Source organism: Phacochoerus africanus, chromosome 4, assembly GCF_016906955.1.
Source record: "Phacochoerus africanus isolate WHEZ1 chromosome 4, ROS_Pafr_v1, whole genome shotgun sequence".
NCBI lineage: Eukaryota > Metazoa > Chordata > Mammalia > Artiodactyla > Suidae > Phacochoerus > Phacochoerus africanus.
The window spans coordinates 105,136,732-105,154,845 of NC_062547.1; the positions used below are offsets into that span (position 1 = coordinate 105,136,732).

Here is an 18,114-nt window from a genome sequence, read left to right on the forward strand (position 1 = left end):
AGCTATGTACTAAAGTTCTTCTCCATTGTGTCTTTAAAATAACTTATGGCTTGTTCCTTTTCTATGTAATGGCTGATTCTTACAAATAATAAATATCTTATCAATTGATAAATGTTACATATTTAGATTTTTCATTCAACTCAGCAAATTTGTTGGCTGAAATACTTAAACGTAGCATTGTTAAAGTTAGAGCCCATTCCATTGTCTCAAAAATGTAATACTGTTCTATGAAATTTTCACAATAGGATATAATGCAATATCCCAGCTACAAAGTGATGAGCTAAAAATGCCAACCCTAATCTGTTTGCTGGGTTAATGATTATGACTTTATTAAGCATTATAATTTTTTAATAAATGCTATCTTGTGTAATAAAAAATCATTTTTTACTAATAGTGGAAAAAGTGAAAGGCTTAAAAAATGTATACCAACACTATATTGTTTTATCACTTTTACATTTAATTATAATTAGATATTTAAAAATTGAGTTATTCTTCATGTTATCTGACATACCAGGATGTAGTCTTTACATTCAGGGTAACTAATAAAAGAGGAATCATTGCTTTAAAAAAAAAGGTGGGAGGGGATAAAGAAGCTTTGTTTTGTACACATAGTGTAAATTTTAGACCTAACTGGATAAAAGGAAAATATTAAAAAATACATCTATGGACAAATTTCTGTACATCACTCCCATAGCTCAACAGACATTTAAGAATATTATAGGAATATATCAATACACTCTTATATATATCAAAGTTAAGGTTCAAATTTGTTACATTACAGAAAACATATGTATGCCGCATGATTAAAAAATTCCCACTGAGTATATCAAAATAAAAATCTGTAAATAAATATAAGGCATTCTAAAATAATATCTGCAGGGAAAAAAAAAGAATCCAACAAAGATTTCTATGATCTAAATTTTACTTCATAGATTCAAATGGTCTTCAAAATAGATTTAGTGGTAGTGCTACACATTAGCTCTCCAACTGCTTACCAAAATATCCTTTTCTGGAAACTAAATGTTACTACTTAAAAAAAAAAAAAGCTAAGTGCTTGAGGGAATAAGAATGCAGCAGAAAATTACAGGAGCCCACATATCCTTTTTCTTAAATTTAATTTGTCATATATAAGGTTTTTATATACAATCAGTGTGCACTGTAACAGTTTTTATTAAAAGTCAATCAAGTTTATCTAAAATGTTACCTGGCTGCATAGCACATTTGACATTATTGCCCACATGAAAAGGAAAACAAATGGATTTACAATAACTTTTGGCCGTTTGGATTCTGAAAGTGTTCATACACCTACCCTTTTAAACCAAATGCATCTGAAAAGGTTTCCAGAGCATGCAGTTTAGATTTTTACATATCTCACCATTTTGTCACTACATACACAATATTTTGACTTAAAAAAGGGAGAAAAAGGAAAGAAATAACATGTATCTAATAAAAGTCAATATAAAAAGGACTAATGGAATTAAGTGGCCCCTTTCCCCATTTTTTACATTCTAAATAATGATTCCATCAAGACAAATCATTAAAAAGTGTTATTACACTGATATATATTTTTTAAATGATAAGAAGGCCTGAGTTGGTAGGGAAAGGAACAGTCAAAAAAAGCCTGAGAAGGGGAAGGAAATAAGGAAAGCTCATTTAATCCATTTACAATAATTTACAGCCATTGTTTGTGTGTGTAAAAAGGCATAATAATCACAAACAGGAAATTCCTGGCTATTTTACAGATATAATAAGTACAGAATTTAAATATTCAAGCTTGTGATGAAAAGCGGCAAGGTGGTCGCAGTGTACAATGTAAACAAGTAGCTTTGGAAAGTGAACAAAGTCCTTGAGTGTGTTTTCTTTATTAAGAAAAGACTCTCTTTCATTCCTTCCTGAAACATGATCACAGGTCAGAGTAAAGTTCATATACAAACATAATTTAAATGGAGGTCAGTCTAAAATCACTGACTTAAAAACAGTTTTTATCCAGCCTATATGGAAGGGCAGTGTTGAGGTCCCTGTAATAGTAAACATTTTCCATTTCTTTAAAAAAGAAAAAAAAAAGTACTACAATATTTGTAGTACAGTGCAGCATAATCCTTAAATATAAAAATATTTTCTCTTCTGTTTGGATAATAGACCTTGCATCCTGGAAAGAAGTAACAATACTGCTACTGATAGAAGATCTGTTTATATCTTTCAAGTCATGTAAGGCAATTACTGTGTTGGTTTATGATATATGGCTAAAAGAAAAATCCAGAAAGACAGTATCAGTTTTTGTTATGTTTTCCGACTACTCCAGGTATGCTCAGGTGTATTTTTGTGTTCAATTGAGTGTTCAAAGGGAGATCTGGAGCCATAAGGAGACCTCTGATCTAGTGGTGATCTAGGGCCACTACTGGAAGCTCTGTGGTCCATTTGCCAATCTGAATGATACCTATAATCCCTGGAAGATTTATGGTGTGTATATTCAGAACTTGACCGATGGTCTGAATGTAACCGATGATCTGAATGAGAACGATGATCAGAATGAGTTCTGTCTTTTAAACTTCCTTCCAAACTGGACCTGTGGTCTCTACTCCTGTGATCATCCAGTTTTCTGTGTTTCTCTCTATCACTGTAATATCTAATAGAAGAGAGAAATTAGAAATTTTAAATTAATAGTGCAAAATAAATGTTTCCAAACAAAATCTTACTAAAAATAAAATACTTTAAAGCAAACAAAATTAATTGTATACAAATTCAGTATTTCATCACAAAAATTCATAAGTGAGCTTAAAAATCACTAGAAACATCTTTGCATGCCCTTGGAAAAACTACTCATAAAACTAAAGTGAACCATACAAAGCAGTTCAAATAGCATCTAATGTCACATCCCCATTTTAGATTGGTTGCTACTGTTTATTCTATGCATCATTTCTATTAATGCAACTAACTATCTGAAACTTGGAATTAAGATAACTACATCCACCTAGAATATCCTTGAAATAAGAGCCTTTTATGAGACTGTAAGTAGGAAAAAATAAAAACCTCTAAGACAGTCTATGAAATAATTTATAAAAGACTTTTCATTGGTTGGTGATGCCTATTAAAAGCTTCCTTAATTTGATTGGTTAAATAGTAATACTTTATATACAAATCATTATTGTGAAACTTACTCTATACATAAATGTTGCAGTTTGCTAAAAAATATTTATGGTAGCTTAATGAAAAATAATCTCTAAAACATGTGCATTTTCAAATAAAATAAACCAAACATAATTTAATGGGTTTTGGTTCACAAAAGGTCCTTATTATAAACAATATAAACTATGTTACATAAGTTGGTGAAATTATAAATATTTATCACTATAGATATGGGCCGTTCCTTTTCATTGCATGCCCTCTTCTAATTTTAAGAGTCATTCTACAAATGATATGTTTATAGTGTTGCAGTGCTTCTCAAAAACAATTACTGCAATGAGTACAACTAAAATAAAAAAAATTTTTTTTACTATACTCTTCTCAGTACTTTTGTTTGGCATGGAATGCAGAATTCCTGACCACCACATTTCAGCCATAGTCCATCAAGCTTTTATTTTTCCTATTCTATTTTGAAGAGTATCTAAGCCAATATTCGCCAATATTCTCATTTTATTTTCTTTAGTTATAAACAAAACCTTTCTTTTACAAAAGACTTGTTTTGATTACTTGAATGCTGAACTGGCTGATAAAGTCAAATACAACAAAAATTTTAAAAGACACGAATAAGCAAAATTACAAAACTGTTAAGTATACCTGCTGTCTTGCTTGTAGTGATCCCAATCACGATGATCTTTACCATTACTAAAGGAAGAATAGGGTCTTTTCCTAGAGTCACTCTTTTTATAAGAATCTCCCTGATGTCGGTCTTTATGGTGATCATGATACTGAGATAAGTGTCGATCGGATGAATAACTGTCCCTGCTGCTATCATCATGATTTGTATTGTCTTTTAATCTTTCCACATCTGTTAGATAAAAGGATCCAACTTTTGTTAATGACTTAAAAAAAAAAAACAAACAAAAACCCATGGTAAACCAAGGTAATGTCACTGCTAGATTATAAGAACTCCTGTTTTAACTCCAACCAGCAAAATCAGTTCCCAAATACAGTTTAAGCATTTAGAAATGGTCTATAAATGCCAGACTAAGGCTTACAAACCAGTCACTTTAAAGTTAAGGCCTGTTTCTGGAGTTCTCTTTTGGCTCAGTGGTTAACGAATTTGACGAAGAACCATGAGATTTGAGGGTTCAATCCCTGGCCTTGCTCAGTGGGTTAAGGATCTGGCGTTGCCGAGGCTGGGATCTGGCGTTGCTGGGGCTGTGGCGTAGGGTGGCGACTACAGCTCCGATTAGACCCCTAGCCTGGGAACCTCCATATGCCACGGTGTGGCCCTAGAAAAGACAAAAAAAATAAAGTTAAGGCCTATTATTTCCTTCTCAAACTATGCTTTTTGATTCTTGAACAGAAAGAATACATTATTATTCCAAATAATATTTTTTAAAAATATATTCAATAATTATCCTATAATTTCTAGAAACTGGTAACAAGTTGATTTATGGAAAAGCACCTAAATAAGCTAAAAAGGATTAAGATACTTGATTTAGTAATGTGGCATCTTCTAAAACAACCTCCCTCAAAACAGCCCAATTTTCAAACTTAATTTACAAAACAATTTAGTAAGACTGACTTACCTGGATTTCTAATGACTTGAGTATTCAAGTTGCTGTTCTGGTCATTATTTTGCTAAAATAAATGCACATATATAAGAATCTTTTAAATGGCTTCAAAACCCCTTATAAAATAGGAAAAAGAAAACCTTGATGCTGATAAGAAATGAAAATGTATGTGGAATTCCCATCGTGGCTCAGCAGAAACGATCCTGACCAGCATCCAAGAGGACACAGGTTCGATCCCTGGCCTCACCTCACTCACTCAGTTAAGGATATGGGGTTGCTGTCAGCTGTGGTGTAGGTTGTAGATGTGGCTTGGATCCTGCGTTGCCGTGGCGTGGGTGAGCGGCTACAGCTCTGATTCAACCCCTAACCTGGGAACCTCCATTTACCACAGGTGCAGCCCTAAAAAGACAACCCCCCCCCCAAAAAAAATAGAATGTATAAATGTACCATTTGCAGATATTTTTAAAAATAATGAACTATTTATCCCATGGCTTTTCAAATAATTAGACTTTGAACTAATGTATCTTTTTTACACCATATAGTATCAGAGGGTCTTATTACTGGTGTTATTAACCTTGACTGCTTGTTTAAGTGGTGTGAAGCAGCCTCTAAAATCGCTGCTCTACAAAGTGATTGTTTTTCTTTGTAATCAATAATCATCTTGGAGGAGATACTTATGCCACGATCTTGTTTTCCTGCCCATTAATTTTTTTAGCTTCCTTACCTATAATAATTTTTACTGTGGTAATTTAATGGTGATTTTCTATTTCCTTCCTTACCTATAATAATTTTTACTGTGGTAATTTAATGGTGATTTTCTATTTCCCTCATTCCTTCTACATTTATTAACTGAATTCTTCTGTATGGAAAACTATTTTAATAACATAAATTTTTAAAAAGATGAATTAATTTACCTGAGATTCCTGCCGTTTTTTAATAGCATGCTTATATAATTTATGTAATTTTCTTGCATCAAACTCAGTAAACTTCGATACAAAAATCCACAGGTTTCTAGAAGACAAGGCAAATTAATTTGGTGGGAAAAATATATTGAGCTTTTAATGGAATCCATTTCCTCCCTAGACTAGAAACACACACACACACATCTTAGCCCTCCACAGAACAGTCTAAGGAAATCATTTCTAGCATTTTTTTTTTAAACTTCATGGTTATGAAGAAACATATGCATAAGATTTCAAATAAAACTATAAACTTTTACTTCTCTTCCAAACGCCTTTTCTTCATAATTTTTGGAGTGAAAAGTAGTAATCAACCCTAATTCGAAACCAAGGAGAGTAAACTTACAAATCAGGAAAGGCCTCATATTATGGTTCAGATTAGATATAAAAGGAATAAAGCATTTTAGTAGTCTGAGTAAAGATACCATCAGATAACGTGGGTTAAGCTTGTGAAAGAACTGTCCTGAGTAACACATTAAAAAGCAAGTGTCATTTAATAACTGTAATGTAATGATCATGAGAGTAACATGATTAGACACTATAAACCAAGGACAGCATTGTGTCTTTAGGCTTCTTTTCCCATCTCAGGGTTGTGATTAGTAATTGATCACAGTAATGCTTCATGATAAATTCAAATGAAGCCTCTGAATCCTTCTCAACACAGCTACCTCAGAAGATACTAAAAATCACCGACACTTGAGTTGAAATCTACCTGCCATCACTGAAATAGTAACAGCTTCATATATTTACGAATTTTTCTTGAACCACTAGCTTTTCAGTAGGTATGTTAAAGTAAGATTTTGAATCTTGCTTATGTAAACAGAGTAAAGAAATTACTAATTAGTCAATGATGGAAGTGAACCATGTAACATCAACATCTTTACTGAGTCAAGAAATAGATTTTAAAAGATTTAAAAAATTTTTTAGCAAAACTGTGAATGACTTCCCAAAAGAAAGCCATCTTTCAGTGTTATTAATGGAAGTAAGAAGGTCTAAGAAAGCAAAAATTCTTAGCTAGAAAATAACTTTTTTTCAGGCAGAAATATATAGAAGCACTTAATTTGGGAGTTCCTGCTGTGGTGCCGTGTGTTAAGAATCCAACTTCAGTGGCTTCAGTCGCAGCCGACGTACAGGTTAGATCTTGGCCTGGTGCAGTGGGTCAAAGGATCCACAGCTGTGGCTCGGATTCAATCCCTGGCCCAGGTACTTCATATGCCATGGGGCAGCCAAAAAAGAACCCTTCCCCCACCGCAAAAAAAAAAAAAAAAAACTTATAAAGGACTTAAAGGTCTTTGTTTATAGATGATTGTACTGGGGGCTCATAGATATTGGTGATTGTTCAAGGTCACAATGCCAAATCCTAGCCAACATGGGAACTAAGCATGTCTTATGATGCAACTCCAGTCAACACTGCATGTCATTATAGGCACGTGACTTCAGGCTCTTCTTAGACATTCATGACTTAGTTTCTTTTGACATTTTAAGAGCTTAGTTTCAATTTTTTTCAAAAACCTAGTGATCATGATCAACTTCTTATCTCCTCTTTCTAAAACAGGTCCTGGTTCAGTTTAAGAAGAAAGGAGACAAGGATAGATTTTTCTTTATGGTCTTTTTAGGGCTGCACCATGGCATATGGAAGTTCCCTGGCTAGGGGTCAAATCGGAGCTATGGCTTCCGGCCTACACAACAGCCATAGCAATGAAGGATCTGAGCTTTGTCTGTGACCTACACCACAGCAACGCCGGATCCTTAACCCACTGAGCGAAGCCAGGGATCGAACACTGTTCTGATGGATACTAGTCAGGTTTGTTACTGCTGAGCCACAATGGAAACTCCCAAGGAAAGATTTTTTAACTTTAGTGTAATCGTGTCTCCTTCAGAAATGTCATTAAAGTTATTTGTTTTCATAACCAGCTGTACTGCATAGAGCAAATCAATAAGCTAATAAACTGGTATCAGTGACTGAGTTGTGCTCATTTTATTTTTTTCCTAACCTTGTCTAGTAGTCTGGATTAACAGTGATCTGGATTTGGCAATCCTTAAGTGATTAGTATAGTAGGAGGTAGCTCAGATATATAATTTTAAGATCGGTTGTGTTGCTCTTCTAAAATGAAGGGGAAGAGAGAAGTCTGCATTTTACACTGCTTGAGGATATCGAATTTTTACAAGGTTTTACCATTATATGTAGAAGACAAATTGGTAAATTTATGTAACAATTGGTATACCAACCTCTGGAGATATTATTGAGAATAATTTGGTGAACTGTAGAGATTTTTAAAAATAAAATGCAATCTGAATTATAATCAGCTTTCACTATTTAAAGGCAGGCACGCCACTTGTAATTTATCATGATGCACACTTAATATTTAAAAAGCTTTAATGTCAGAAGAAAAAAAAGTGAAAATCATCATCAGGTTACCTCCTCAATGCAGAAGTAGACAAATAAATGGTTACAAAAATTACAAATCTAACACTTCCTGAAAAACACATCACTTACTTCCTCCACTGCTTGATCTGTTCAGGATTTGTATACTCTTTCAGACATTCAGTGATATGGTCTCCAATTTTTATTAAGCACTGTCTAGTATGTTCCAGTTGTTCTCTTTCTGAAAGGCCTTTCTCAGGCCTATCAAGTTGCTTCAAAGCTGCTTTGACAGGTCTCATTCTTTCTTTACACTTTAAAATGGGAAAATGAGAACATAAACACATGTGTTAAAAACATGAATTCAACAAAGATCTACATCTTTCAATAATACTTATATACATTCATTTGATGCTCAAATAAGCATTAAATCTTACCCATATCTCTTAAATATCAAGGATTTGTCCCTCAGATTTTATTCAGAAAGCACAGCTTTCCATTACCATTTAACAGCAGTCTTTGTATAGTAAAAGCCTTGGATTTTACTTCTTATAAAAAAGGTTATTTTTACATTAATCCTCACCATTCTGAGCAGTCTTAAACACAGACTGTTAAAATATTTCAGAGTATAACTTATCCTGTATTGACTAGAATATAGAATAAAAATATATATATAATGGCAAAGCTATTTTTAAATATATAAAAGCAATACATACTAACAAAGTCATTAAAATTGATATAGCTACAACCATAAATTGCCTATTCTTTTAAATCTCTGGGACAAAACAAAGTAGCTAATGATGAATTGGCTACTCCCACATTTTGAGTAGTTGGGGAGGTGAGGGTGGTTGACAGGAGGCAATCTTCTCCTTGGCCTACATATCACTGGAATGCTAATAATAGGAACTCATACCAAAGCCTGTACCACACTCAACTAATGTCCAATTTGTATAATTAAAAACTATAATCTTACACCAAACCAAAATAAAAATATTACTGAAAAAGCAAACTGCAGATAACTTTTACTGTATATAAATGCAAAAACCAACTTTAAAATTTACAGTAATTATATCCATGAGTAACAAGTTGGGTTAAGTTTCAGGAATTTAAGGATAGATCAACTACAGACAATAAATACATTTATTTAATCCTACACCACTATATGAAAAAGGAAATCCTCACATCACTGCCATGAAGAGCCTTCTTATTATCAATTACGTACATATCTATATTCTAATGTGTGAATTTGAGTACTTTATTCTGTTTTATTGACCTATTTGTTCAAATCAGTTAGGATACTTTCCATCTTTTATCAGGAATAATTTAAATAACACTGGAAGTTCCTGGGCCAGGGACAGAACCTATGACACAACAGTCACCTGAGCCATAGCAGTGACATGGCCAGATCCTTTTACCTGAGCCACATGGGAACTCCTTAATGTCCTTTTTTAAAGGGGAAGCCTTTAATTTCCTTCCTAACTTTTAGTGTAACTTACATCTGTTCTCTACAATTCCTTATTCAATTTTGGTAGTTTACATTCTGCTAGAAAACAATTTAGTCAACATATATGCTGAGCATATACTATATTCTAGGTGTAGTTCTAGACAACAACAAACGGAGCAGTAAATAAAACGGAGACCTTGCTTTTATGGAACCTGTATTCTAGAAGGAGAATAGAACCAATAAATAAACAAAACATAGTGTGTATTAGATAGGGACAACTATGGTAAAAGAATAATAATACATCACAGAAAAGTGGGAGTAGCAATAGTCATATGAAAGAAAAAGCATGGAACGTTCTACCTTATTTAAGATTTCAGAGAAGGGTGATGTTCGAGCAGGTATTCAAAAAAATAAAGGCATAAACCATTTTGAGTGTAAGGAAGAGCAAGTAAAACTGTCCTATACTTGTTTGACATGTTCAATGAACAGTATGAATTTCAGTGTGGCTGGAACCAAGTAAGTGAAGCAAGCAGCAGAGATGATGAGAGTAAACCAGATGTAGCATCTTTTAGGCTACTCTTAATGAATCTTTTATCCAAAATGAGGGAAATCTGAGGGGTTTAAACGGAAAAGTAACATGGGGTGACTTTATCCCTATAATAATCATGCTCTGGTTGCTGTGTGGAGTACAAACTGAGGTATGAAAGGGTACAGGGTGAGATGGCAAGGACAGAAGCAGTGAGAACAGCTATGAAACTATTGACATAATCTAGGAAAGAGATGACTGTGACTGGAACCAGTGTGTTAGAGCCAGTATGACTGTTCACTGAATGTGACTGGAGGAAAAGGAACTGATAACTAATATCTATGTTAAGGTCAAGGCCTGAAGATGGGAATTGGAGCACTGATAACTAATATTTATAAAGCACTTACTAGGTACTAGAGACTTCTTTAAATGCACCTGATCTGATTCTGACAATAAACCTTCACAATATTATTCACTCTATTTTATAGAAAAATAAATTGAAGCTTAGAATGAACATCTGTGAAACTCAGCTTTGACCTCAAACACTATACTCTTTCTTGACTTCTAAATTATACTGCTATTTAAGAAGACAAATTATTAAGACACAAGAAAACTAAGAGACTTAGCTAAATGAGGCAAACATGTCAAGGAAAATGATGATGGAGAAAAGACTAGTAAATTTCTTAATAAAGCTATTCCATAATAAAGTTTACATATGAAGAAAATCCTAATCATATAAGCTCAGAAAATCGGGCTCTGGAGTTCATGTTTAAAATGATTCTATTATTCATTTCTATAATACAAGGGACTTTAAAATCATTTATGAAGGTTAATGGAAAAGAAATTCATGCACTGGGCACAGAGAAAATTTTCCATTTCACTGGTTATATGAACAAGTCAGATGGCTAAGGAGGAAATGTGGGCATAGAATAGGAAGAGGTATAATTTCACCTAACTCAGTTATGGAGTAAGTAATGTAGGGGAGGCAGTTTTGAAAAGTTCAGTGTTTCCCCTCATCACCTCCCCACTACTTCCGCCCAACAAAGAGTAGGTTAAAAAAAAAAAAATGGAATAGGGAGAGGCTAGATTAAGATCTAGGCCATAAACAGAAAGGTTAGCCTTAAATGTTGCTAAAGAACTGCAACATGTGAACCTGGAAAAAAGATAAAAATGAAAAGTCAAGAAGTAAGATAAATGTGTGCTCAAGTAAGTAAGATGGAAGACAGGAGCTGGAGCAGCGAACTTTGGAATGTCCCCAATATTCAGATATCTGAGGGATGCCAACGGTCAAAAGTGAGGACAAGAAAACTGTGGTAGCAATTACTTTATTTAAGAAAGAGCATGAAAAACATCTGAAACTATATTAGGGCATGTCATGGAATCAGTAGGAAATGAATAAATGAATTTTCAACCTTATTCAATTTTCTCTAGCCAGTATACAACAGCAGAAAATGGGATAAAAAGGTGAGCTGGGATCAAGGAGAATATAATAGGTCAAACACAAATATAATTTTAGAAGGTGAAAATTTCCACCTTTCAGGTATAGCATTTGATTATTATCAGTGATAAAACTGATTTAAGATTACATCCATAAGATGCAATGGATCCAGTAAATAAACCCTTTGGAGAAAGGCCACGATAAGGACTCCCTGACTTTGATGAACATAAAAGCATGGTAGCATGTTAAACCAGTATATTTTAGACCAGTGTTACTCAAAGTATGGCCTATGAACCTGTGTCAGTCTACAAGATAGAGTAAATTTAGAAACCTTTATATCAATTTGACAGTGCAAATTTATACCTACTGAATATTATAATACTACACCGGGGCTTATATTTTGTATTCCTTTTTTTCCTTATTTTAATTTTTATTTCCTATTTTATTTTCTGTAAAAGATTAGAAAAGAAGGGAGTGCTTCACTGTAAATAAGAAGCACTGTTACATGGATAAGAGGATTAGGAATCGAAAAGTTTAAAATTCTAAAGGTGGAAGAAAAAAGTTCACTTAAAGTATTCCCTAAACACCTCTTCTTAAAGTCTAATTTATGAATAAGTTTTTACAGACTTATTTAATTAATTTATTTATTTTGTCTTTTTGTGACGTACCCACAGCACATGGAAGGTCTCATATTAAGGATCATACTGGACCTGCAGCTGCCAGCCTATGCCAAAGCCACAGCAACACGGGATCCAAGCCACTTCTGCAACCTACACAATAGCAATGCCTGATCCTTAACCCACTGAGCGAGGCCAGGGATCAAACCTGCATCCTCATGGATACTAGTCAGGTTTATTACCACAGAGCCATGACAGGAACTCCTCCAGTTTTATTTTAAATTAAAGATACCTTTCAAAATTTAAATCTATTGCTTTTGTCAGTTTTAACTATATAGTACCATCAAATTCAAACACATTCCTAAATTTAAAGCTTTAAAAGAAGATAAATGTTATATGGATTGTTACCAATAACCAAAACTCTACTACTTACAATGCTGAATGTTTTCTGATCCAGCTCTTCAGATTCTTCAGATATGGGAACCGGTTCACCACTTGCAGTGATATGAACTGGAGCATCTGACAATGAAGATTTCTTAGACCTTTCCTTGCTCTCAGATTTAGATTCGTTCAACTGATGAAGCAGAGAAAATAAAACAAAAACCCAACAACAAAGGCAAAATGATTAACACTTCCAGAAGACAATTACTGTCTCATTTTACTCCATAAAGTTTATTTACACTTAGGATTCTTAGCTATTTTTTCTTTCCCCCAATATTATTTGAGGGAACCAAAAATACAGCTACTTGGTAACACTGCTCATTAGGTAAGTAATCTAACAGAATTCAAACCTGTTTTTTTCCTCTACTAGAGACCCATATGTATTTTTAAAGAACTGTTATTGTGACTAATTGGGCAATTTATTTTCCTAAAATGTAAATATGCTAATTGTGTCACTTCCTAAATTTTATATTATTATTTGCATACCTTTTCTTCCTTTATGTCTTTTTCTTTTTGTATAGCTTCTTTTACTTTGTTTTCTCTTTTCTCTTTAAAATCTTTTTCCTTTATATCTTTCTTATCCTCTTTTTCTTTTATCTCCCTTTTAAGTTCTCTTTTATTTTCCTTTTCTTTTGCTTCCCTCTTTTCTTCTGGTTCCTTCTTTATACAAACATCTGGCTCAGGTTTCTCTTCACTGTCTCTTTCTGTTTTAATTTTTTTATTTGGATGTTTCACAGAAGTGATCTCATCCTGAAAAGTGCAAGTATGGCCAATGTATTACTAACCAATTCTTGACAAAGACTAGTTTCTTTTCTTTGATGACTATGGACTGCATGTATGCAGATTCTGAGAGAAATAACCCAGAATCCCATTAGTAATGATACACGCAATATTTACCTTCCTATAAATAAGGTAAGCCAGTCCCACTCAAAATTCATAATAAAATTAAAGGAGACAGAATGTCATTCAATGGCAAATGTTTGAAAAGGAAGGACCTTTGCTCTATTCCTCTAGTGATATATAATATTCTACTGGATGGGTAGAATTCTGTTCTGTAAATGAGACGATGAAATGAACTATAAAAAAGAACTTCAGTATCTAAAATTTCAAGCCTTAATACATATTTTAAATGTAAAGCATACTAAAAACATGCCATATTCCCTTTCTATATAACAGGTTGCTTTTCAAAAACATAGTCTTACCTTATCATCATCTTCGTCAGACTTTTCTGAGGGCAAGGGAGAAGAATCACTTTTTATTTCCTCTTTTACTTTTATAGACTTCATTGCTTTATTCTTCTTAGCTCTTGCTTTTCGCCTCTTTGAACCTCCCTAAAAATAATTATTTTTATTCTAACCAACCCCATAGATTCCATTTAAAAAACCCCAAATTCCTAAACATTAAATTATAAAGCTAAAATAACATATTCCTAGCCAATCCTTTATCTATTGGCAATAAGCTATACCAATCTTAGAAAGTTGTATCAACAAAAGTAATATAACTTAATGAATCAAATTCAAATTAATGTGAATAAATGCTAACCAACTACAGTTAATGACTCCTTTAAAAATCGAATAGAAATAGAAAAAAGTTTTGTTCACCTTCCTAAATTATTATTATGGTCAATTAAATTTGATACTGCCAGAGATAGCATTAGAAATTATTTCTAAGAGTACACAGGTAGCTACTGACACTGTGGTCATAAGTAAACTTTTAAAAGTTGCCTAAGTATCCAATTATCTCTCTTTTATTGTCTTTTTTCCTACTTGGAGACCCTACCCTAATAAAAACGCTCAGTGATCTTTAGTGCTATTCCTTAAGGTGCCCAATGTCTTCAAATAAAGCAGTAATGGCGGGGGAGTTCCCGCCATGGCTCAGTGGGTTAAGGATCAGGCACTGCTGTGAGCTGTGGTGTAGGCTGCACACATAGCTTGTATCCTACATGGCTGTGGCTGTGGCATAGGCCAGTGGCTGCAGCTCCAATTCAACCCCTAGCCTGGGAACTTCCATATGTTGCAGGTGCAGCCCTAGGAAGTAAAAAAACCTAACCTCACCCCCGCCCCACAAAACAGTAATGAAGGCCTGACCTCTTAAAAAGTACTCCACTCCAAATAAGTTGTGCTCATTCTCTCTAAATACTAGAAAACAACAGATTCCACTTCTGAAAATGTGACTCACTAGAGTTTAATATGAATGCTCAAATCGTTTAAGGCAAAATATTAACATATTCAAATAAAGCTACTAAGTTACAGAAAAATACACTTATAAGCCCATGTTAACCACAGGTGTCAAGGATGATTACTAAAATAAACTTCTTAATCAAAAGTAAACTGCTCCTAAGCACTGTATTTTATTTAACTTACTGCACCAGAAAGTCTCTGAGCTTCTTTTCTTGCAAGATCTTTACTAAGTAATTTGATGAGGTAGTCTGCACGTGTCTGTAACTGTTTTGCTTGTGGTTTTTTATCAGGATCATCTGGAAGAATCTGAAAAGCAATTTTTCATTCTGTCTTTAACAAATAACATGAAAAATAATAATTATCTAGGAAGTACTTATTTTAAAAATATTCATAATTCACTAACAATTACAAGTCTTGAAATTTGTGGGAATAAACAACTTAGAATGCAAAATACATTTTTTTATACCTCTGCTGGAGACAAAGATTTAACTTCCCTGGGAATGAATTCTAAATACATGAGAAAAATAACCCTCTTTATTCAAAATGAGACTACAAAGTATGAGGTTAGAAATTTCTTTCAAATATATTATAATGATGTATTAGCATCCAGTGTTATTAAACATTATAGTATTCTTAGATTTCCTTCTTTTCTCAATAGTATAATTATAAAGTATACAAAAATTCTCAGAATATAAAGAATCATCTATCCAGAAGATGATTCAAAGAATGCACTGTGAGGAAACTTTTACAGTGAAAATATGAACTACTTAAATTTTGCCTTACAGTTGGTTGCAAATTACAAATATCTAAATGGGAACCTTCTTCCATGAAGAAGCAAAGTATAACTTAAATGATAAAAAGAGGGCCATGCTTTCGATGTTTTCCATTCTAAGCAAAGAAATGATTATAGGTAGTGTGATAGCATCACATCACCAAAAATTGTAAACATGATATATATGATTTTACAATCCCATTTTTTTTTTTTTGGCTACAACCACAGCATAAGGAAGTTGCCGGGCCAGGGATCAAATCCAAGGCACAGTTGCATCAATACCAGATCCTTAACCCACTGCACTGGGTCAGGGATTGAACTTGTGCCACCAGAGAGACAAGGCTAGATCCTTAACTCGCTGTGCCACAGCGGGAACTCTTCCTTTTTTGCTCTTGAATAATAGTTTATGACTAAATAAGAGGTTTACTTTTAACTTGATACTATGAAGAAAAATATACCTATGTCTTAATAACAAAAATCTAATTTCAGAGTAAAGGAAAAATCTTAGAGACCATTTAAATTCAATCCCTTCATGAAAACCAGATTCCAAAGAAGCCAAGGACACACAGCTAGAGCCGCGGTTTCCTGACTTCCAGTTGAGTTTATTTGTAATATAATTTAAAAGCAAAAATTCAATTTAACATCAATGGTCAACAGAATCAAGAAATACTTAAGTACCTTGTGTGTTAGACTGAGGTCAGGATCCATTTTTATCATTTCCCAGCTTCCATAGCCATATTCGTAGATACCAATTAACAAATTGGAATCATCTTCTTTGCCCCAGTCTATATCAAAATGAGCTGCCTTTGTGTGGCATGGGATGGTATACCTAGCATTAAAGTTGATAACCACTGTCAAATTTATGTTAAAAATTAATTTTGAAAAACATTTGAGTCATTAGATCTTCAAAGTACTATACTTTAAAAAAACATTTGATTCAAAGTGGCCAATGGCATAAAAATAGTATAATTCATATCTGAATTATTGAATAACAAATATTTTGCAATGGAAAAAGTAAACAACTCACTGTTTTCTTTCTTCTGGATCTGAAGGAATGGATTTGTGCAATGGTATTAATTCTTCTTCATGGGAGATGACTAGCTTGGCATTCACCTGTACGCCTGATATTCGGAATGTTGGACCCTTAACTTTTCCAAGTCTGCCACCTTAATTTAATTGAAAAGGTGTATTAAAAAGTATAAAAATGTAATTCTACAAAATACAAAGCAATATATGCTATTACTTACATTAGTAAGTATTACTTGTGTACTTATAAGTATTACTTATTTATTGTTAAGGGGAGGCCTGCTGGTAAACCTTCAATTTCACTCTCGGATTTTTCAATACATAATAGTGATTAACAGAATTCACAAAAAGCATTTCACATACTTATCAAATGCACTAGATACATCAATCTTTTAATACTGTGGGGCTTTCTATAAGAGTTCTAGTATGATTTTTTTCAGTACATAAAATTATTGAATACTATCTCAATATTTTTTTTCTTGGCCATGCCCACGGCATACTGAAGTTCCCAGGCCAGGGATCGAACCTACACCACAGCAGTGATAACACTGGATCCTTAACCTGCTGAGGCATCCTGGAACTCCTAAATATTTTTATTTAGGTAAATGACTTGCAATAAGTATAATGAAGTAACAATGCCCCGAGCAATAACACAAATGAATACTTACAATATTTCATCTATACTAAAAATACAGTATAACTAACAATACTTCCTGATGTTACCTCTCAGACAGAAATATACCAGACAGACTGATTATACTGCCTTCAATAATTCAATTCTGTTCTCCATCTCCTATTACCCAGAAATGGCATTGATTTGTTCTATAAAGCATCTTTTAATACTGATGAAAAGATAACTTAAGATATAATACCTATCTCAGTAAAAGCATATTTTGAAACTTACATTTACTTCTCTCTAAATAACTTTCATTTTAATATTACCTGTTCGTTCTGTTCCTGAAGAATTGTCCTTTAAAGCTTTAATGCAACCATTATGTACCAATTCTCCTAGTCGTCTGAGATCTGTCTCTGACTTATCAACTAATTCAGCATCTCGAGCAATTGCATCTAATCTGTAATAAAATAATACAATCTTTAGGCAAATATGCAGAATAAAGTGGAGCCATTTTATTGTAAGAGCAAAGTTCTATAATTTTTTATTACTATACAGAGTAGATAATGTGAACAAGATTAATATTAAAATATTTTGTCATCTAAAATAATTATGTACTTATTTTATTGTAGCTTCATATAAAACATCTCAAAAATTTTGGGGAGAAAAGTAGAATTATACCACTCTAGCAGAATTTTGCCATAACAAAGGACAAATAACATTCAAATCACCAAATAACATTCAAACAATAACATTATTTAGGATAATTGATAACTTAAATAATACCAGTCTTAAAGGCAGAGACTTATTTACCAACTCAACTTCTCTAAGGATGAATCTAGTATTTTATGCTATTTTATAAGTTTGTGAAGAAAAGCTAAGAAAAAAACATTAGAAATATACCTTACAATATAAAAATGCAAGTATTTTACAGACCATGCAGTTTATAAAAAACTTCATTTGTAAAGTTTTAGAGACTAAAGTACCAAAATACTTTTTTAAAAAATTCTATTTAAAATTTGCTTTCTACATAATA

The 18,114-nt window shown here is 33.1% G+C and overlaps 1 protein-coding gene across 3 annotated transcripts in view; it reads right to left on the reverse strand.

Moving 5' to 3' along the window:
• Positions 1 to 1,098: 1,098 nt before the first annotated feature.
• Positions 1,099 to 18,114, reverse strand: part of CHD1 (chromodomain helicase DNA binding protein 1) — a 79,635-nt gene continuing 62,619 nt past the window's right edge. For 2 of the 3 annotated variants that reach the window (XM_047778361.1, XM_047778360.1), the window contains 12 exons: positions 17,408 to 17,538; positions 16,467 to 16,605; positions 16,118 to 16,268; positions 14,851 to 14,973; positions 13,690 to 13,818; positions 12,974 to 13,237; positions 12,480 to 12,620; positions 8,157 to 8,335; positions 5,615 to 5,711; positions 4,716 to 4,767; positions 3,778 to 3,988; positions 1,099 to 2,626 (listed from right to left, as the gene is read on the reverse strand). In XM_047778361.1, the coding sequence (XP_047634317.1) occupies positions 2,281 to 2,626; positions 3,778 to 3,988; positions 4,716 to 4,767; positions 5,615 to 5,711; positions 8,157 to 8,335; positions 12,480 to 12,620; positions 12,974 to 13,237; positions 13,690 to 13,818; positions 14,851 to 14,973; positions 16,118 to 16,268; positions 16,467 to 16,605; positions 17,408 to 17,538 (1,963 nt within the window). In that variant the 3' untranslated portion in view covers positions 1,099 to 2,280. The remainder of the gene's footprint in view (positions 2,627 to 3,777; positions 3,989 to 4,715; positions 4,768 to 5,614; positions 5,712 to 8,156; positions 8,336 to 12,479; positions 12,621 to 12,973; positions 13,238 to 13,689; positions 13,819 to 14,850; positions 14,974 to 16,117; positions 16,269 to 16,466; positions 16,606 to 17,407; positions 17,539 to 18,114) is intronic. The other variant, XM_047778362.1, reaches the window with a different exon arrangement.